Raw genomic sequence first — 22009 nt, 5'->3', positions numbered from 1 at the left:
CATTTAAAACTGGATGTAAATACAAAACAGGGCAGATTCTTGGAAGGGCCTAAGAAAAAATTGTATAATTCCCAAAAAACCTTCTTAACCAATTTAGAGATATTTAGGAAATCCTATGGTTCTTTTCTAAAAAAAATTTTTCAATCAATAGGAAATTTAAAAGGACATGATTTCATTTTAACCAGCCTATTTATATTTGTCCTGTAAATCCTCTCGTCAACCTTCCTAAAAAGCAGAGGATAAAAGCGTCAGCTAGATGAATAAAAGAGGGCCTACTCTCATGACATACCTGAGCCAATGAGCTGTCAGCCTCATGAATAATGTCAGAGAGGGGAGGAGGGAGGCTGCAGGCGCCTGTAACAGCCTGTTGTCTATCAACTGCCAAGATCCCCTCCCTCTGCTCTCTGTTGCTCTCCAGCCTCTGAAGGAAGAATTAAGCCTTGTTTTGATTCTTGCTGGAGAGAAGAAGCCAAGGAGGGAGTCTTTGTTTAGTATCCTACACAAACACACTCGTGTCGACAGGCTGCATAGTGGGACGTTACATCGTGGGCTATCTTATTCTGAATTTTTGATTGGAGGTCTCAGTTAAGCTGTTGCCTCTCCACTTAACAGCTGAGAAACATTAGCTCCTGAATGGCAAATCTTCTTCTACAGACTGATTATTTTCTTTCCTTTTTTTGCTGAATGGATGGCACAAGTGAGTTCTTTCAGAAGTCATAGTTTGACATTTTGGGAAATGTATACATTTTCTTGAGTTAGATGAAAAGATCATTAATACTCTGGTGTGTAAGCTTGGTATGAAGCCAACAGCAAGTTAGCTTAGCTTAGCATGAAGAAACTGCTAGCCTGGCTCTGTTCAAACGCAAAAGAAATCTGCCCTCCAGTTCTTCTAAAGCTCAAAAAATAACACTGTGTGTGAAATGTAAAAACAAGTTTTAGTTTTGCAGGGTTTATATCCTGAACTGTTTCATGCCCGGAGCAGTGACCTCCTGGAGCACTAAAGTTTGTGTATGGATTGTCTTGTATGGATTAAACAAATAAAATACAACGTGTGAGTGAGCTTTAGAGGTGGTGGTAGGCAATTTGTTTTGCTTTTGGCCAGAGCAAGATATTGATATTGATCTTCTCATTTAACTCCAAGCAAGAAAGCATATTTACCAAAATGTTGAATTATGGCATTATGGGGGGTGGCGATGGAACAGTGGATAAGATACACGCCTTTGGTGTGGGAGACACGGGTTGATTCCAATCGCAATATGGGTCCTTGAGCAAGACACTTTACACTTAGTTGCTCCAGAGGCGTGTGACCTCTGACCTATATAGCAATTGTAAGTCGCTTTAGATAAAAGCATCAGCTAAATGACAAATTATTTGTAATTATTTTAAGCTCAAGTAAATTCTGTATTTAAAAAAAGTAAAATGAAGTTTTGCAAAAAGCAAAGCATCAATTATACCTACATGCATTACCTACATTAAATGATGTTTCCAGCCTTCTGTAGTGTTTTGGGAATCCAGTATATCCCTCATAGAACAGTTACATAGAGCTTATAATAGCCTATCTACACTCACCGGCCACTTTATTAGGTACACCTGTTTAATTGCTTGTTAACACATATAGCTAATCAGCCACTTGGCAGCAACTCAATGCATTTAGGCATGTAGACGTGGTCAAGACAACTTGCTGAAGTTCAAACCGAGCATTAGAGTGACTTTGAACGTGGCATGGTTGTTGGTGCCAGATGTGCTGGTCAGGGTATTTCAGAAATTGCTGATCTAGTGGGATTGTCACGCACAACCATCTCTAGGGTTTACAGAGACTCGTCCAAAAAAGAGAAAATATCCAGTGAGCGACAGTTGAGTGGACGAAAATGCCTTGTTGATGTCAGAGGTTAGAGGATAATGGGCAGACTGGTTCGAGATGACAGTAAGGCAACAGTAACTCAAATAACCACTTGTAACAACCAAGGTATGCAGAATACCATCTTTGAACGCACAACACATCGAACCTTGAAGCAGATGGGCTATAGCAGCCGAAGACCACACCGGGTGCCACTCTTGTCAGCTAAGAACAGGAAACTGAGGCTACAATTCACACAGGCTCACCAAAGTTGGACAACAGAAGATTGGAAAAACTGTCTTGTATCGAGGGATCAGGCTGGTGGTGGTGGTGTAATAATAATAATAATAATCTTTATTTGTAGAGCACTTTTCAAAAACAAGTTACAAAGTGCTTTAACAAGTGTAAAGACAATAAAACACAAAAACAATACATGATAAAAGCAAGAAAACATTGAAGAGACTAAAATACACGTTTAAGATAAATATAAAATATATAAAATAGAATAAAATAAAAAGGGATCAAATAAAGTCAATTAAAATTGGGAAAGGCTCTCCAATAAAAGTATGTTTTAAGAAAAGAGTTCACTGACTCAACTGACCTGATTTCCTCGGGAAGGCTGTTCCAGAGCCTCGGGGCCCTGACAGCAAACGCTCTGTCCCCTTTTCAGTCGAGACTCTGGAACAGACAACAGACCTCTGGTACGTGCTGGTGTGTATGGGACTAAAAGGTCAGAAATATAACAAGGCGAGAGGCCATGAAGAGCTTTAAAAGTGATCAATAAAAACCTCAGAGACCCCAAACTTCTCTTTCCCGAGCCACATTAACCAGCTCTGACTGGGGGATCCCGAGGCGTTCCCAGGCCAGTGTGGAGATATAATCTCTCCACCTAGTCCTGGGTCTTCCCCGAGGCCTCCTCCCAGCTGGACGTACCTGGAACACCTCCCTAGGGAGGCATCCAGGAGGCATCCTTACCAGATGCCCAAACCACCTCAACTGGCTCCTTTCAACGCAAAGGAGCAGCGGCTCTACTCTGAGCTCCTCGCGGATGGCCAAGCTTCTCACCCTATCTCTAAGGGAGACACCAGCCACCCGCCTGAGGAAACCCATTTCGGCCGCTTGTACCCGCGATCTCGTTCTTTCGGTCATGACCCAGCCTTCATGACCATAGGTGAGGGTAGGAGCGAAAATCGACCGGTAGATTGAGAGAGTTTGAACATTGCCCACTCATGTTCAATGTCCCCAACCTCCACAGGGATGCCAGAAAAGCTCAGCCGGAGGTTTGAGTTGAAGATCTCATGGACAGGGGCCTCCTCCAGACGTTCCCAGTTCACCCGCACTACCCGTTTGGGCTTACCAGGTCTGTCCAGAGTCTTCCCCCACCCCCTGACCCAACTCACCACCAGATGGTGATCAGTTGAGAGCTCCGCCCCTCTCTTCACCTGAGTCAGGACTGAACACGTGCCATCATCAGCAGACATTAAAAGGTCATTGGTGACTTTAAGCATTGCAGTCTCAGTGCTGTGGTACTTCCTGAAACCAGATTGAAACTAAATATTTTGTTATTTTCTAGTAAAATGAGCAGTTGTTTGGACACAATTCTTTCTAGAATCTTTGCAATAAAAGGCAGTTTTGAAATTGGTCTAAAATTTTGAGGGAGGGAGGGATCTAAACCAGGTTTCTTTAAAAGTGGGTTCACACAAGCCGTTTTAAAATAATCAGGGACACAACCAGTAGATAGGGAGCTGTTAAAAACAGAGATCATATTGGGCCCAAAAGAATCCATTACTTTCAGTAAAAACTTTGTAAGTATTACATCAAGTGGGCTGGAGGACACTCTCATTTGTGATACTGTTTTTAAAAGCTCAGACAAGTAAATGGGATAAACCTGGTTAAAACTCTCTTGTGGGGGTAATAGAAGCTCTGATTGACACCTCCTTATTGGTAAAATAAGATAAAAACAATTCACAATCATCATTTCTTCTAGCTGAGGCACAAGGAGGCTGTGTTTACCAGCTGATCCACAGTCTTAAACAGAAACCTGGGATTGTGTTTATGTGTAGTAATGAGTTCAGAAAAATAGTGTGTTCTTGCATCCTTAACCATGTTATTGTAGTTAATTAATAAATCCTTCAGACTGAGGTAATGGACTCGGAGACTGGATTTTTTCCATCTGCGCTCTGCTTTCCTGTATTCCCTTTTTAGGCTGTGAATGCTGTCATTTGTGTGGGGGATATTTTCTTGGCATTGTTTAAACGCGACAGCCTACCTGAGTATTGTTGCTGACTATGTCCATCCCTTTATGACCACAGTGTACCGTTCTTCTGATGGCTACTTCCAGCAGGAAAATGCACCATGTCATAAAGCTCACATCATCTCAAACTGGTTTCTTGAACATGACAATGAGTTCACTGTACTCAAATGGCCTCCACAGTCACCAGATCTCAATCCAACAGAGCAACTTTGGGATGTGGTGGAACAGGAGATTCAAATCTGAAGCAACTGTGTTATGCTATCATGTCAATATGGACCAAAGTCCAACACCTTGTTGAAAGTATGCCATGAAGAATTAAGGCAGTTAAGAAGGCTTTTCAAAAGGCTGTACAAGATGAAAGGAGGTAAAGTTGGTCTAGAAATCTAATCAAAAGATAGGCTAATTCTTGCAATGACTGTGTCTCATTTCCCCAGAATCGAAACCTCTGATCCTTTCAGCTGAGTCATCTTTGGGAGTGTTGGGTGCGTGGCTTTAGTTACATAAATCACTCATCATTTCATGTTATTTTGCATGTACATATTTTACATACTGATACTCAAGAATGGCAGTGGCAACCAGCTGAAGTGGGACTTCCCCGTACTTAAAGAGGAACTCAACTTTACTTAATCTAAAGTGATATTCTCACTCAACAGAAAAATGGCCTCTGCGACTGATATAATACATTTTATTTATAGGCGCCTTTCTGAACACTCAAGGTCACCTCACAAAACATAATAACAGTACAGCAATAATTGGTCAAATTAACAACTATAATTACAGTGCATAAAATCAGGGTACATAACAACTGGAAACAAATAGTGAGAAAGAGTGATCACTTGGGATATGCCAGTTTAAAAAGATATGTTTTCAGGCGGGATTTAAAAATGGAAAGTAAGTCAATGTTGTGGATGACTGGTGGAAGAGAGTTCCAGAGACGAGGGGCAGAGCGGCTGAAGGCTCTGAACCCCATGGTGGTCAAACGAGCAGGAGGTACAGTGAGGTGAATAGAAGAAGTTGACCTAAGAGTACGGGTGGGTGTGTTAATATGAAGGAGGTCAGTGACATACCGAGGAGCAAGGTTATGAATGGCCTTGAAGGTCAGGAGCAGAGTTTTGAAATCAATGCGGTATTTTTTTTATTATTTTTTTATTTTATTTTATTATCAATGCGGTATTTAACTGGGAGCCAATGAAGCTGCTGAAGGACAAGAATAATATGATTAATAGAAGGGGTTCTGGTGATGATACGGGCAGCAGAGCTCTGAACCAGTTGAAGTTTATGTATGGATTTGAGAGGAAGACCAACAAGAAGAGAATTACAATAATCAATGCGGGATGTGACCAGTGTGTGAACGAGAATGGCTGTACTAGTGGGTGAGAGAGACGGTCGAAGGCAATTAATGTTACGTAAATGGAAGTATGCAGAGTGAGTGATATTATTAATTTGAGCTTGAAATGAATGTGTGCTGTCGAGGATCACACCCAAACTCTTGACCTGAGGGAGGGGGAAACTGTGAAGTTGTCAATGGTAAGAGAAAAACTGTCAGAGAGGGAGGTGGGTGGGAGAGATGAGGTAGGTTTGGTGGACAGGTAGAGCTGGGTGTCATCTGCATAGCAGTGGAAATGGATGTTAAATTTACAAAAGATATTGCCATGAGGAAGCAGATAGATTATGAACAGAAGGAGCCCCAGGACAGAGTCCTGGGAACACCGGTAGTGACAGGGGATAGGTCTGATCTAAAATGTTTGTCTGTTGTAACATGTCAAGGTGGAGCTAATTCTAACCACTTCATTCGGACCCCATTAGGTGATGTCAGCATCAGTTGGTTCTAAAGACTACAAGTTTGAAAATGAATGAAATCTGGAGGTGTGGAGTTAAAAATCTGGAGATCTCTTTCAATGGGGTTGGAAAGAAGAACAACTAACTTCTGCTACACAAGTTTATATTTACATTTTGGAATTTTCTCTAATCTTAGTTTTTTGTGAAATATTGGATAATTTGACCTTTGTGGTCCCAGTTAAAACAGTTATTTAAATAAAACTATCGGAGAACTTTAGAGAGGAAATCACTCTTTGGTGTGCAGTAGTAGACAAATTTCATCAACTCCAGTACAAAAACAATCCAAAAACAGAAGCAAACAGTAGACAAATAAATTAGATTAAATTACTATAAAAAAAATTAAAATTGGAGTATATATGTACGCTATTTACAGATGCAGGTATGTACAGGTAGGACCAGGGTTAAACATTGCACAGATTGTGCTAGATAAAGTGCAGTAGTGGTAATGAGTATTGCAGTTGGTGTATAGCAGACAAGCATACAATACTGAACAGTAGTGCAATATGATGGCCACATTATGTTGCTTCCGAGTTAAAAAGTCTGACTGCAGCTGGAATGAAGGACCTGCGGTAGCGCTCCCTCTTGCACTTTGGGTGCAGCAGTCTGCTGCTGGAGGAGCTGCTTAAAGACACCACTGTCTCCCCAAGTAAAAAAGAAATATACTTAAGTAGCACTTTTTTTGGATGCACTTATGATATTTTAATTGTACTATACTAAGTGTATACTAAATGTGTTATTTTGGAACAACTTAAAGTATGTTAAGTGTCATTTTAGAAATACTTAAAGTCAACTTTAAGATAATTGCCATATATTTTAATATACTTAGTTGCGTTAAAATGGACCTATTTTAAGTACCTTTACTGTAATTTTAATATACTTCTTTAAATTTAACTTAAAATACCCTTTTGTGCTATACTTGAAGAACAGTTATTATATATAATAAATATATTTTAAACTTCACATAAATGTGTTCCCTGAACATTTTTATTAGCATTTCAGCATATTAGTAATTTATTACTAGTATACTCCAAGAGCCACTATTAATATCTTGGGAAGCTGCTTTATAAAACCATTCAGTATGAGAATAATTCATTATTAATGCATTAAAAATACCTTGCAAAATGCCCTTTTAGCATAATAATAAAAATCAGTTAAAAAAATGTATTTTACAACACAAACACATACAGACAACTAAAAGACTTTAATTTTGTGTACATTACAAAAATAACTTCCTGTACATTAAGAGGTAAAGCAGCATGTATCACATCTTGACCAACATACCTTCAAATAAAAATAAAATCAGTAAAATGATGACATATGATCAGTATTACTGAAAAGTACACTATACACATCCCGTCATTAATGTTACCCATGGTGGTCCCTCATCCGGTTCGGACTCTGGGCATGGCTCAGATGACCTCACGGCAAGCCATCCCACTTCTGACACCATATGCAGCCAAAGGCGAGAGCAGTCATCCTACCCAGATTTGAACACAGGTGTACATGGTACCAAACATGCAACTTTGACAGCAACGCCAAAGAGCCAGGCTCGTTGGTATGGCAGTCCAAGTGCTTACTCAACTGTAGTGAAGGTACTCTGTCACAAACTTGCAGTACAAATGGTGGAACCAAACAGAAACTGAAAAATGTCACAATCCTTATCCTTGGAGTGGAGGGTCGGTTATCTTTGAGCAGGACTCGTTGCATTTTCTGCGACTGTAGAAACTATGGGATTTGGAAACTGCTTTATCACACAGCATTTGTGGAAGAGAAAAGTAAATATTTTGTCTATATCAAAGCAATATTACCTCTAATTAATTAACAACCAGTGTCAGATTTATTATTTTGTTTAAAGTTGCTGGAACACAATATGACATCATGTCTAACTGTTCTGATAATGCTAACCATTTAGGTTCAGGTGAAATGGTTTTCCACAAGGGACCACTCCCAGTTAATGCTCAGTTCTTCCATTATAATATGATCAAAAACATTACACAAACACTACTGTACATTCAGCCAAGGAGCTGTATATGATAAAATGTTATTAAACTGGTACAACAAATAACACAAACATTCAGATTTGCTCAACAAATGTGCTGTCCACATGTCATTTCACATTAACACAGCAGTCAATTTGTGAAGTAGCCAATTACTTAAAGGGACTATATGTAAGTTTTTCAATGAAATTAATCAAATTTTCATTGCCTTATTGTCAATGGGGTCAAAACTCACTTAGAAATGAAGCACACGCCTGTTTTCTCCGTTGCTTGTATCAGCCACTATTCTGCTTTTAATGTGAGGTCTCTGGGTCGGATTCAGCTCTGTGCGCTCTCAACACGCCAGCTAACGACATGAAGTACACTAACACAATAAAACAACCGGCTCACAGCAAAACACAGGCTCCACGTAAGGATACAAAACAACAATAAAGTTTTATGTGCTGAAGCCCATCAGACCAAACAGGTTCAGATGATGTCAAGTAAGAACAAAGTGAGCATTAGTAAAGCTGGAGAAACACAGAGAAAGTCACGTTAGCTCGCCGGCTAACGCCGACCAGTTGCTAATGTTATCCGGTGTAAAGTTATAGCGCTTTCCATATTACTTGAACAACTAACGCGTCCCATGTTACTATCCTGTGTACTACTGTTAATATATTCTGCAAGACAGGATGTAACGGTAAAAAGCTAATGTGGAGCGATTTGTTTACTAATATTAGCCTATAGTGATGCAGCCATGAGCAGCCAGCTAATGCTACAGTAGCTCGGACCTGCCACTGTTTGCTTCATAACATTCAGTTTAGGTTTATTGTCGTTTTACCAATACTCAGGTACACAGCTTCTCCACCTCTCAGTCGCTATAACTAACGTGACCCACATAATATACAACACTGCAACCGAATAGTCACAACAACACAGAGTAAGAGCCATGCTCTAACACTAGTTACAGTAAAGTTACTTACTGCGGTCTAACTGTTATAAAGTGTGACACAATTTTATAATATTCAGTCCGGTATATTTATAGTATATAAGTTTCGTTATCATCCAATACATTTAGCTGTGCTGACATTGCTGAGCCTCCGGTGAAAGATACACAGATAGTGAAGATAGTTACTGAAAGCAGCAGGCGAGCTAACAATGTAGCACGTCGGTTAAAGGCAGCAAATGTACTGTGATCATGTAACGAGCATGGATTAGTTCAACCTGCAGCTGATAAAACTATTACTGTAAAGTTGCAGTGGGAGTTTACCTGAGTCTCCATCTCTGCCTGTCTATAGCCGCTGTCACTCTGCCTTTTTTCGGGAGGATTGTGCCGATATGTGGCTCGCTACGCTGAATGAAAGGTATGGCGCCAGTGTTGATCTGCCTCTGAGACGGGAACGTTGAAATAACAGAGCCTGAACATGTCTGAGTGAAAAGCCACAGCCTGCCTGCTGGTGTTTCTGCGTTTATTGCAGGATTTCTGTATGAAAGCGGCCTCTAAGCCCTCTGAGTGAGGTAACGATCCCAGGAAGAAAAGAAATGTAGTTGCAAATGAGTTTAAATATTCAGTTAGGCCAGTACTTCCACCTAGTTTAGTTCTTCATTTGCATATCTTTATAAACACTGTAATTCTATTCTTATAGCAAATCTTTATTATTATTCTTTATTTAATTTTCTTGAGCTAAGGCAGGAAATTCCAACTCTGGGTTTAGCAGTAAGTAGGTTAAAGTTGGCAAAGGGTAGGTTCACGTTTTAAAAAATTAATACAGGATCTATGACCATCCAAAGAGCAGTATTGAGCAGTATTTTACATTGAATCACATGCTATTATATCTTGTGGTCAGGCATTGCAGTACATAAATCATTATTTCAAGCGCATCTTAAAACAATTTTCACATACCCGTGTAAGTTACACTTTAACATTGCTGTTATAACTGAACTATTGGTCACTGTAATGATTACCCCTCCATGGTTGCAGTGAAGTGAAATCTCTAAATAAAAACAGTGTACCTTTCACCATTCACTTTTGAAAAGTGTAATCCAGATGCTTAGCTGATGATTCATAGTAGCTTCAGCTAAACTTTAGAATAAATTTATACAAAAATGACAACTGTAGTGATGTCTTTACAGACTATATGGGCAGGAATAATAATGATTACAGTGACCAATAACTTCCTGTAACATGGACATGTGAGTATTAAGGTAGACTATAAAAATGTGAACCTATTCTTTAGCACACAGATAGCAACATATTAGTAGCATTTATTACTCTGATAAAGACCTCACTGGTCATTTTAACAGTGCAAAAGCAGGATTGAGGGCTCATACACACACATGCACAGGCCTGCCTTGTTAAAATCTCATGCATCAATTTCCAGCAACACGGTTACAGAGACTGTATATTACCGAAATTTTAGTAACATTAAAAACTGCCTTAGAGCAAAAAGCAATACATTACTGTAACGTTTAATTGTGTTACTTTTGTAATGCGTTACTCCCAAAACTGTCTAAGGCAGACGAAAGTTGCTGTCTCGATTATGAAGCTATTAAAATGCTAACTAACGTTAACTTAGCTAACAAATATATTAATCTACATGCTAGCATTAGCTAATGCACAGCAGAGCTATCCACCAAGGAAAATATTTCCAAACCCAGAGTGAGCTCAACTTAAGTTAACTTACACAATTGTGTTGTCTTGCTAACAATAATAAACTTGCCAAGAAAGACGATTTTTGCTGGCAGTCTCTGCGTCTGTCCTCTCCTGCTTGTACTTGCCAGTAAACCCTCTGTAGCTCTTTTCACATTTAACTTCTGCAGGGAGTTGACCGGATATTCTTCTCTGTGTCTTCTCGTCTGTGGTGTCCACCTTCCAAGTCCGAGTAGGTAAAGTAAAACAAAGGAAACCTGAGAAACAAAATGATTTCTGGCTTCCCTCTCTCAACGACAGTACACACGTTAACTTTTGTGAGGCGGACTTTCACGCTATGTGATTGGGTCGTCGATTTGAAAACCTTGATTCTGATTGGTCAGGTTGAATGCACTGCGCTAGTGGGCAAAATTGAGCTTACTTTGCAGAAAAAATAATCTTTACAGTTTCAATAGGGACCTCGCACGGTTCGTGCTCAGGCCCTAATTACAATATTTTGCAGTACCCTACACAATGAAGCATGTTTGGCATATATTTTCAACCCACTAAAAGTGTAATTGTTTAACAATGTACTTCCACAAAGTACACCTAAACAGTATTTACTAAGAGTTAAATAAATATATTTTTAATAAATATACTAAAATGTTGTTAAAATATACTTTTATTTAAGCATATTTATTAAAAGTTTAATTAAGTATATATTTATTACCAATTTATTCAAAGTATACTTTTGAGAAGTATGTTAAAGCTCAGGAGAATATATCTTTAATATACTTGTAGTAAGCATGTTAGGAGTATGAATGTACTATAAGGATAGGCTACTATGTGAATTTCAAGTATATTTTCAGTGCCTTTAAGAGCACTTCTTTTTGACCTGGATCATGCAGGGGGTGGGAGCTGTTTTCCCTGATGGACTTCAGCTTGACTAGCATCCCCCTCCCACCCACCTGCTCTGTGGTGCAAAACAACTTTTATACTTGTTATAATGTTATTATTATAATCCACTGCGGGTGGAAAGTACATTTACTTAGGCACTGCAGTTGTACTTCCATAGTATTTTGCTTTTATGATACTTCAGAGAGATATTGTACTGTACTCCACTACATTTTTTCATCTTTTCAAATTAGGATTTATGCTTTTATAACACATGACACGCTGAAATAAAGATGAAATCAATCATTTATTAAGATGTTAAGTGTATTTTTGTTTTACTGTGGTGTCACATTTCTTATATCTCTACGGGGACTTTATAAGCATTATTGTTTTTGAGGATCAGACTCATAAAGCAGCCTTAATGCTTTGTCAAATCAAAACCTGGTTTGATGCAGCAGCGGAAAGTCCGGGGAGTGGAAACGCTGACTAACGCTGGTTAAAAAGAGAATGAAACTTAGTTAATGGTCATTATAACGGTGGCTCGCCGGGAGATGCGCACCGCTGCCGGTGCGCGGCGCTGTTCTGCGCCGCAAAAACCCCGCAGCAGGCCCTGTCCTCTCCGCCTGTCTTTCCCTCTCCTGTCTGCCTCTATCATATGTATCTCTCTCTATCGTTGTCACCAAACCTCCTTCTGCTAGGATCGAGGCTGCAAGCCATACGCGCATAAAATCCTCCGTGTTTCCTTGTGAACTGAGTAAAAATTAAAAAAAACACCGGGGAAAGTGAGGAAGCTGCGTGTGTGAGGATGCAGAAACGTAAAAATATTCACATTAACAGCCCTGCAGAGACTCCTTTTTTCTGTGGGCTAAGCGTCAACATGACCTCATCGAGATTTATCTCACTTCGTTATTAAAACCTCTCCAGGATTTCCCAGAGGAGGGGAGGGTTTGCTGTTTGACGGCCGTGTCGATCATGAACGCCGTTTCCCAGATCGCCTCCCTGTGACAAGAGTGGAGTGTATGTGTGTGTGGTGTTGCTGTGGGGTATTTCTACACTCCAAACTACCCTCCGTCCCCCCTATGCCCGTCCGCCTTGTCCTCTGACATATCGTCTCCAAATCTCGATCTGGACGTTTCCTCACCCGTAAAATCAAGCACACAAAAACCTCGATATGTTTTCCAGCTCAGCTCAGCTCTTACCGGCCGAAAGCTGCTGCTGTTTTTCAGCTTTCACCCCTTCGTTTCTGAAAAAAAGAAAAGCTGACTGTTTGTTTTCCCTTTATATGCACAAAACCCAGTACCCAAACCAGAACACTCGACGCTTAAAGTGCCATTAAATGTTATGGGTTTTGCTGTTGGACGTGCGTTTGGCACACACACTCACACTCACACACACACACACACACACACACTAGGATAACTGTGCCTCCTTGTCGTGGCAGAACACGCTCCTAAGACAGTGACTTTGGGAGGCATAGCCTACCATGTAGCCTAAAGAAAATTGTTTTGTCGTGGCATTGGGTGATTCAAGATTCAAACAGCCTGCAGAAACACATCCAGAGCACAGGAGAGGTGCGCTTTTAAGCTCAGTTTCTCCGTGGCTGGCTGAACTTTATATCGAGCATATATTAACACTTTGTGGCCTGTTTTTTTTCCTCCTCTAAAGCTGGAGGACTCCATTTTGAAGGGACCGGGTGTGCAGCCAGCCAGAGACAACCACAGCAACTCGTCTCAGGAAAGGAAACCCATCTGTTTTTCCGGGTAGCCTGCTGCACCATTCACTGCTTCTCAGACGTGGTGTTGGAGGACATTTTTGAATTTACTTCATTTATTTCTTTTTTCGTCTCCTCCAGGCGCATGTGTGCTGCCCAAGTGCGTGTCGGGGTAGAGGTGGTGGTGGTGGAGAAGATGCCAGTTGTTGGCACAAGTTTGGCATGTGACATGTCATTGGTGATGGCAGGCTGGTATAGGTTAATAATTGATTCTTGTAATTAAGGAGAGGGCGGGGCTATTTTTGGAGGTGTCGTGTGGTCGCCCAGTGCGCTTTTTGGAGGCTGTCAGCTCAGATTTTTTTCTGTTTTTTTCTTTTCTTTAAGGGAGATTTACGGCCCCTTCTGTGCTCCATGCTGTGGACCGGCTGGGGAGGGAGGCAGTGGTGACGACTGACAGTGCGCACAGCAGAGAGAGAGACTGACTTTCAAGGGGCATGCAGAGTCTGCAGGCAGGAAACAGCCATTCAACAGAGCAGAAATCCATAGACGGCGAATTATAAAGTTGTAGTTATCACAAAGAAACAAGGGGGAGTGTCGCTGGAGGAGCACAACACGCCTGAATTTCTATTCCAGGGGCCGCTGGACCAGGCTTTAGCGCATGTAGAGAGGAGGAGGAGGGGGGAGGAGGAGGAGGAGGAGGAGGGGAGGTGGGGGTGAGTGAGTACGTTTCACAGGATCCAGGCCTAGTAGTATTGCCGCTGGGACTCTCCTCATCCGCTTTCAAAAAATTGGAAATTGGCACATTTAAACGCCATAATGAACGGGTTGAGGGTCATGTTTGCGGTGGCCGACACCGGAATGGTAAGATTCTCGCGACAGATCCCGTGTCATTTGGCGTTTTCTGCGTGATTTTGTTGTTTGATTTACATCTAGCCCGCATCTGTCGGAAGGAAGTCTGTGGAAGTGTGTGTCTCTCTGTGTGTGCGTGCGTGTGTCTGTGTGTGTGTGTGTATAGGTGAACTTGTCTTGTGTCGTCGTCTCGTGGTGTTATGTAGCGTTTGTGTTCCTGTCTCGTGCAATTACGGAGCCACTGCAAGCCACAACAGACGTACACACACACACATGCAGTTGCACACACCTATACACACACGCAAACACACGCGCGCTATCTACATGCGCGCGCACGAACGGGTCCATTTTAATTCCAGTTGGTGGTTACAGCGCCGGCGTGTTAGCGTCGGGTTGATTTTTAACGTGACGCGCTGTAATAATCCTACAGGCTTTATTGTGAGTGTATACTGCATGTAGGTGTGTGAGTTTACAGGCTGCTGACCTTATTGTAGTTGATGTCATTTTCATCATATCGCGATAAATTTCCTAAAAGGCTTTACAGCTAGGTTGCGTTGTGCGGCGCATTATCTCTCTCTCCCTAAAAAATGTCACGTTAGGTTGATCCTTTCATCGTCAGGAAATCTGTTTACGTTTTATTTTTGACATCCTCTGAAGGCAGATTGTGCTGTATTTAAGGATTTGATGTGTGAGCTGTCCCTTTGCTCTGTCTCATTACCAGCTGCCAGGGATAACTTTAGATAAGCTGTAGCGATGTTGTGACAGATTGTAAAAAGCATGCTATGCAAAAAACATGGCTAAAGTAATTTCTTATAGGAAAATTATGCTAAGATTATAGATCTCTTAAGATATCTTAAATTAAACAAAATCACAACTGCATTCCACAAGTAATTAGTGGGCGTTATAGGTGGCTTATAATAATAGGCTATAGGAAAAATACGCATAGTCGAAACTTTGATGTTTATGATTGTTTGGTGCCAAGAATGTACACTGATCATTTTCTGTTCATGTTTCAGGAAGGAACAATGCCAGCATGAGTGGGCCTTACACAGGCCCTGGCAGGGAGACTCATCAGTCCAGCTGCCCTTTGACCCCCGGTCGTGACCTCTCCTCCCACTCTTGCTCCTCCAGACACCATGACCACAGGATCAGCCTCGCCATGTCTGCTGCTGCCTCCTCCTCCTCCCTCAAGCATGCATCCATCTTTGGGTTCACACAAAGGGACCACCACTCCTCCTCCTCTTCGTCCAACTACAGTCCCCTCAGGAGGCTGCAACATCTCACCACCATGGTGAGCCAGCCTGACTTGGTCCTGCCGATAAGGGAGCCAGAGAGGAGCTGGGAGTGGGGGGTGAACAAGAAGGAGAGGGGGAAGGAGGTGGAGAGGGATTCCTGGGCTGATTGCACTAGCAGTGATTATCCTGGCAAACAGAATACAAGCAGGGAAGAGAGCTTTGGTAACTCTTCTGCTGGACAAAAACAACCCGTGGTCCAAACTAGAAGTAGAGACGTGCCAGCGGCCAATCGGAGCGAACCTGTTGTCTCTGAGAAAAAGACAGAAGGTTGTTTCTCAGGCCCGCCTAGCCCTGCCTTCTCTCTCGATAGCAACAGCCCCTTTGCTAATGGCTTCCTCCACTTTGAATCCTCTTTATTTGAAGATGACGACAATGATGAAGAGCGGGAGGCCGTGTCACCTATGAGAGGCTTACAGGACAAACAAGAGAGGGCGGGGAACGTCCGTCAGTCCACTCCTGGAGACTTAAATTTGGACTCTAAGGATGCTACCCTGTCGTCAGCCAAGGTCGTCACCCGGTCCCAGTCCTCTGGTCAGCGCAGGAGATACTGGGACGGCTCAGATGACGAGTGGGAAAGCGACACCGAGCTGTTCCTGTTTGGGGATAGTCACTCAAAGCATTCAATGGCAAGTTTTACCCTTATTACCCTAAGTGAACTTGTCACAAAACAACAGCTTTTCATTTTTATTTTAGCAGTAGCAACATCTTTATTAGATAGACATACAGCTTTGTTTCTGGTGTAGAGAGACCCAACATAATAACATTTCAAAATGGCCCTTAGTCAAAAGTGGACTGACATTCACTTGACTAGAAAATATGCTTTATGGTGCTGGATTACATAACTTTTGTACAAACAAACCCTGTGACATGGAATACTCAACACCTCACTGCCTTTCACCTGTTACATTACAATACATTACATTTACTCATTTTGAAGATTCTTTTATCCAAAGCAACTTACATTTGATGAACAACATACAAGCATCAACAAATCATCAATACAGCATGAGATCTATAACTGACAATACATACTAAAAAGAGCAACAATAAATACTAATAGCACACATGACATCAATTGGGTAAATACCTGGGGAAAGAAGTAAGAGTTAACAAAAAGTGTGATCAATACAAAAGAATTGTAAGGGGATAGAAGAAGAAGAAGAAGAAGAGCACAGGAAGTGCATGTTAGGGGTTAGAGGTGTTATAGTAGAAAGTGTTCTCGGTAGAGATGAGTTTTCAAGAGCTTCTTGAAGTTAGAGAGGGACGCACCTGCTCTGATGGCATGTGGTAGCTTGTTCCACCATTGCGGTATCACAGATAAGAACAGCTCTGTTATTACAGAGTAGTGGTCATTATCAATGATGGGTGGGCACAGACACAGCATGCCTCTACAACTGTAGCTCTGCCATTGATGAACATGATTTTTTTTCTACTCCAGAGGTTTTTTCTACTGTGAGGAGGGAAAGATGTGAGGCTAACGTACCACGTAAGGTGAAAGGGACAGGAAGATAGTTGTTGCGGACTGATTTGGCCTGGTCACCTACATGGTCAGCAGTTGCAGCTGCAGCAGTGAACCCCTTAGCACCTGTTTGAAGTGCAATTTGCATCAAAAATCACACTACTTCTCTGAGTCATAACTCAATCTGAACACAAAAACATGATACACATATTTTTAGATTCATTGTGACTTACACTACATGAAGATGTTATTATCTCCTAGGTCTGCCACAAATAAAAGTCAATAAATCATATAAAGAAAGAACTCCAGTTGTGTGTACATCCATATGTACAATGCAAAGATGAACAGATAATAGCTAATTCTTCTTTTAATGGTGACTATTTGCCAAAATGTAAACAAACATAGGATAAAGGGTAACTGACTCCATGGCCGCATTGTACTACTGTAGTTACAACATTTCTGCATGATTATCCACCAAAATAGAAGTAAGACAAAGAATAATGATAGTATAATATTTATTTATAGTATTAATATTTACTTTATATATAGATATAGATATATACAGTATGTATGTATGTATGTGTATATTCATAAATACTATATATTTACACTCTATATTTGTCTTTTTGTTGTTGTTTTTGTTGTTTTTTTGACAGTACTAAGGCTCAGAAAAACCCATAAACATGCTTCTTATATTCCTGGAACACATACCATCCTCTTTCCATTCAGATGCAGATATAGGAAATGTATGTTGAAAACCTCTGGATATACAGGCAAAAATTTTGTCCACAATGTCAGACTTTGAAAACTCCAGACCTACTCTAATTAGGGCCTGACTCGCAATTAGAGATCATGTAGGTCTTTTCCTCCACAGGAGCATAACAACCTCTAACTTAACTTTTCATTGCTGCTTTGTTTCTGCTGTTCTCTAACCGCTTTGGAGACACGTTCCTCAAACTAAATTTTGACACCGCTCAGGACATGATACTAAATCCAAAGAAAGAGGAGAGAGCAGCACGCCCACAACTCGTGAACACAATAGACATTTGACTTGTCAAGCAGGAAAAGCACACGTATTACTTGTAACATTAGCAATGGCTCTGTCAGTAAACCATGACAGTACCAGGACCCTAGAACTGAAGCAGCTTAATGAAATTCAGCCATCAATAATTTTAGTATTTAAACCTGTGCTTTTCTTATTGTAAAAAAAGCCCATTGTCATTCAGTGCCAACAAAAACCTCCTCATGGTCATATAACAGCAAAAACGCAATTAGCTGAGTTTGATATTTATCGGTGTTGATGGCATTCACAAGAACACCTATTTAGTAACAAATGTCCTATAATGTTCCTGATCAGAGCACCTGATCAAAGGGAAAAACTGTGTTAAGAGGTGGATGCTACACTGAAATCAGCCTGACCAGTAAATCTGCCGGGCTCTAATCAGGCTCTGCTGGTATGTAAAAAGGTTGTGGTTTTACAGGTAGTTTGTGAGGAAACCAGCGTAGATCCCAGGAAGTCACGGTTCCTGGCCAAGAAATAGTTACAGCAAGCAACCCCCTTATAAGACCACAACTTGTTGTTTTTACAAACACCTGTTGACACAGCCAGGTGAGGTGTAAATTATGAATCACTTTGTCTTTTAGAATAATTGAATCATTTCAATTAAATGAGTCACTGACTATGTAGCTCATTCACTGTTTTTCCCTAAACTATCATTCGCATCACTGTAAAAATGTACTTATGTACAACAGTAAGTGAACGCATCAACGCTCATACGGACGCGACATTTAGCACTGATTCTGTCCTCAGTTCATTAGTGTGCTCAGTTTGTTGCCAATTTGAGCTGTTAGGTTCAGCTAAGTACAAAACTAGGCCTATACAAGCACTGTTAATACATCATGTCATATCATGATTGTTTTTGCTGGCTTTTGACAGTCGTAAAACGAGGAAATAACATACTGTGTATCACAACTGGGCTGATAATGATGCTGTCCGTCACCACTGAGGAGCTGCCCTGCAAGAAGCTACTGATTCCATCAGACACTGATGATTCAGTATAGTCATATTCATTCACTGCACATAGAAAGCCCAGGGAAACCGGGGTTTGAACTTACAACCTTCTTGCTGTGAGGCGACAGTAACTTTCGATCAGTAAACTGAATTGAAAGATCTCTGCGAGCGCTCTTTCTTTTATTGGTGAGTCGCAAACCTCCTCCAAAAACGACAGTCACAAGTATAAAACAAGAAAGGAGTCTCTTTAAACAAGTCACTTAACTTGCCTACAGTAAAAAGTCTAAAAAAGCAAAAGAGGAAAAGAGAATCTGCATGTCCAGCTGATCAAACCAAATACATCTGAAATCAGCTGCAGCCGGAGGCTCCGTGAGTAAAATCAGCTGATTGCTGATACGCCACAAAAGCGCTTAAATGATATGATGGAACGCAGCGATTGATCAGTGACAAGTGATGTGAATAGTAAATAAAAATGTACAGAGAAGTGTTAAGTGATACCAGAAGCTGAAACCAACAGAAAGCCAAGCTTGTGGTGATAAACTTGCAAAAGTGATGAACATGCCAGGTGAGCAACTGTGCATGCAGGCCTTTATTTATACAGTTTATGGTAAATGCACATAATGAAAAAAAAGACATGCTCTTCTCTTTCTTTCGGTGTGTTGCTTGCGTGTTTGGCTGCAAGAAAAACCATACAAATAGTATTGTTTTGCCGCGATCTGGTTACAAAAAGTATCGATTGAAGTACTGGTTTGACTGGAGATGTTTTGATTCTTCTCGATACTGGACTGTTTTGGTCGATATCATAAAGTTATCGAGTAGAGATGCCCATCCCTACTTCACTGCGTAGTTAAAACGGAGTGTTCAACACACAGACTGAAAAGAGGTGCTGCAGCAATGTGCAGTATGACAGAAAGCTCCCCACTAGAAAGCACGCCCCATCCACAATGACTGAGTCCTTGCCGCAGCAACCCGGGTGCGAGTCCAACCTGCGGCCCATAGCTGCATGTCGTCCCCTTTCCCTCCCCCACGTTTCCTGTCTCTCAAAAAAAAAAGTGTGGAAATAAAAGACTTCCACGATAGCGAGAACAAATAGTCAGGGACTGATCAACACGATGGATTATTTTATAGTACTTACAGTTGATCTGGTTCTGGTGCTCATCCAGGCAGCATTTTCCGCTCAGTGTCTTTTCCTCCTGGCAGTAAAACGTTACTGTGTTAGTAGTGTAAACAAAGACACTCCCCCAGTACACTGAGCTCCAAGTCTGGGTAGAGTCAGCTAACAGGACCGCTAACTACCTAATGGCAGCTTGAGTTAGCAGCACTGGACCGGTAAGTGACAAGAGAAAAGGTCCGTGTTGCAATAATCCGCTGAAATTTTAGTCCCAGTGACAAGGCACAGCTCCCGAATGGAGATTGAGGTTTTCTGCGACTACCCAACTAATTTAGTTTTTGACCAAGGCTAACGGTTTGGTCGACTGTTAGGGGGCAGCCCTAATAGTCTTCAACTGCGTGTCACATGTCTTCATTCAGCACTGAATGCAAAAAGCTATTAAGTGGATCTTTGTGCTCAAGTTGTCCTCACTAATAACTCCAACATCTAATGTTTTCAGGCATACACCTCACAGTTGGTTCAGATTTCCTGCCACAACAGTTCAGGCAAAGACCCAGAGAAACCTAGACAGGTCAAGCAAAGTCAAAAAATCCCCATACAGGTAAACAAATCTCCTACTTTGGACTTAAAAATAAGCATTAGACTATAACCTGATCGGTTACAGTGATTTGCACAATTAAAGTTACTTCATGGGTTGTTGTTTATAAATGGAATATTTGTGATGATGATGATTTAAATCCACAGTCTTTAATGCGATCAACAGTTGTTTAACACAGGAAGACATGTATGATCATCATCTGTGAGTCTTCACATTATGGATTATACAGCAAGCCTATGTTAATGTCTTTTCAAGTAGAGTAAATGCACATCAAAATGCGGTGGGTCACGACGTACATAAACGTGTTGAAATAACAAGAGCGGCCAACACACCTGTAACTCTGATACAGAACATTTGGTGAGAACACAAAACCTGTTTTCATTTTCATACGTCTCACGGCAGTTTTTTTTCTCTATTGTAATGTTGTTGACAGCAGAACAGCCTCAAGAAAAAGCCTTTGCCCCCTGTGAAGTTTTTAGAGGGTGAAGTTATTTGGGCAAAGTTCAACCGAAGACCCTGGTGGCCCTGTGAGGTGATCGTTGACCCCGTACAGGGAATATATCACAGAGTGAAAGGTGGGCCTGAAACTTTGTTGACTTGCCGTGGTTATCTAGACTAATGCATTGTATATGGGTTGCTATGGATTATTTTGCTCGCCAGTTAATTGACATCCCCAGCTGGTGATAGCAGAGCTTTCTTGTATAATGAACAGTGATTCACAGTGTGTAACAAAGCTGATAATAAGATTGTTTGAGATAATCATTTAAGACATATTATTGCACACATGCTGAAAAACACATTCAGAAATGTATAGTTATGTTCCTCCTTCATCACTATTCATCCCTATTGGAAACAGTTGTATTCACTGACATGTACACTTACTGTATTAGGCTTTCATGCTATTTAAGTGTTTGTTGTTTTTCCTTTGCAACTGTGGATTTCTACAGTTAGTCTAGTCACAAACACTCAATTGTTCTAAAGTCCCAGCAAGTTGAGGCCACAAACTGCTGGTATTTTGAGTTTAAATTTCACCTTTGCTGTCTTTCTTATACTTCCAAATCTACTAGATTATGGTTAACATGAACTTATTAAATCAAATTTTATATAGAAGTGCTGCACATTTTATTGTAGTTGTGTAAAATCAAAGTTCAGTTTTCTTAAATTTTAAATCTCCCTTTGCGTAGTTGGGGCACTCGTGTATTTCCTGTGCAGGATTGTGTAGTTTTAGTTTACGTCTCATGAGATTGAGGCTCATGTTTTTGTTGTCTTAGAGCCCAGTGACCGGCCCTGTCGGCTCTACCATGTCAGGACCTTTGGGGAACCCGTGGAGCTAACCTGGGTTGAGGAAAAAGCAACTCATACCTTCCATGGAGGCTTTGAATTTGAACAGCTCACCCTAATGCACCGGAGGGGGAAGCAAAGGGAGCAGAACTACAAATATACTGTAATTACTATTTTATTAATTATGAGTAGCTACTTGCATGCCCTAATAAAAAAAGTTGGTCTAAATCATAATCATTGCTGGGTGATTGTCTTGTTAGAATAA

At 41.0% G+C, this 22009-nt stretch overlaps 1 protein-coding gene across 5 annotated transcripts in view; it reads left to right on the top strand.

Moving 5' to 3' along the window:
* Positions 1-12899: 12899 nt before the first annotated feature.
* The window catches only part of nsd1b (nuclear receptor binding SET domain protein 1b), a 39782-nt gene continuing 30672 nt past the window's right edge, over positions 12900-22009 (top strand). For 2 of the 5 annotated variants that reach the window (XM_046039405.1, XM_046039403.1), the window contains exons 1-6: positions 12900-13000; positions 13095-13189; positions 15006-15910; positions 20365-20466; positions 20897-21038; positions 21735-21907. In XM_046039405.1, coding sequence (XP_045895361.1) covers positions 15023-15910; positions 20365-20466; positions 20897-21038; positions 21735-21907 — 1305 coding nt within the window. In that variant the 5' untranslated portion in view covers positions 12900-13000; positions 13095-13189; positions 15006-15022. Of the gene's footprint in view, positions 13001-13094; positions 13190-13876; positions 14002-15005; positions 15911-20364; positions 20467-20896; positions 21039-21734; positions 21908-22009 lie in introns of those variants that run through there. The other 3 variants (XM_046039406.1, XM_046039407.1, XM_046039404.1) reach the window with 3 other exon arrangements.

This window comes from Micropterus dolomieu, linkage group LG23 (genome assembly GCF_021292245.1).
Source record: "Micropterus dolomieu isolate WLL.071019.BEF.003 ecotype Adirondacks linkage group LG23, ASM2129224v1, whole genome shotgun sequence".
Classification (NCBI taxonomy): domain Eukaryota; kingdom Metazoa; phylum Chordata; class Actinopteri; order Centrarchiformes; family Centrarchidae; genus Micropterus; species Micropterus dolomieu.
Note: the sequence above shows the minus strand (reverse complement) of the source record. Positions and strands in the feature narration are given on the sequence as shown.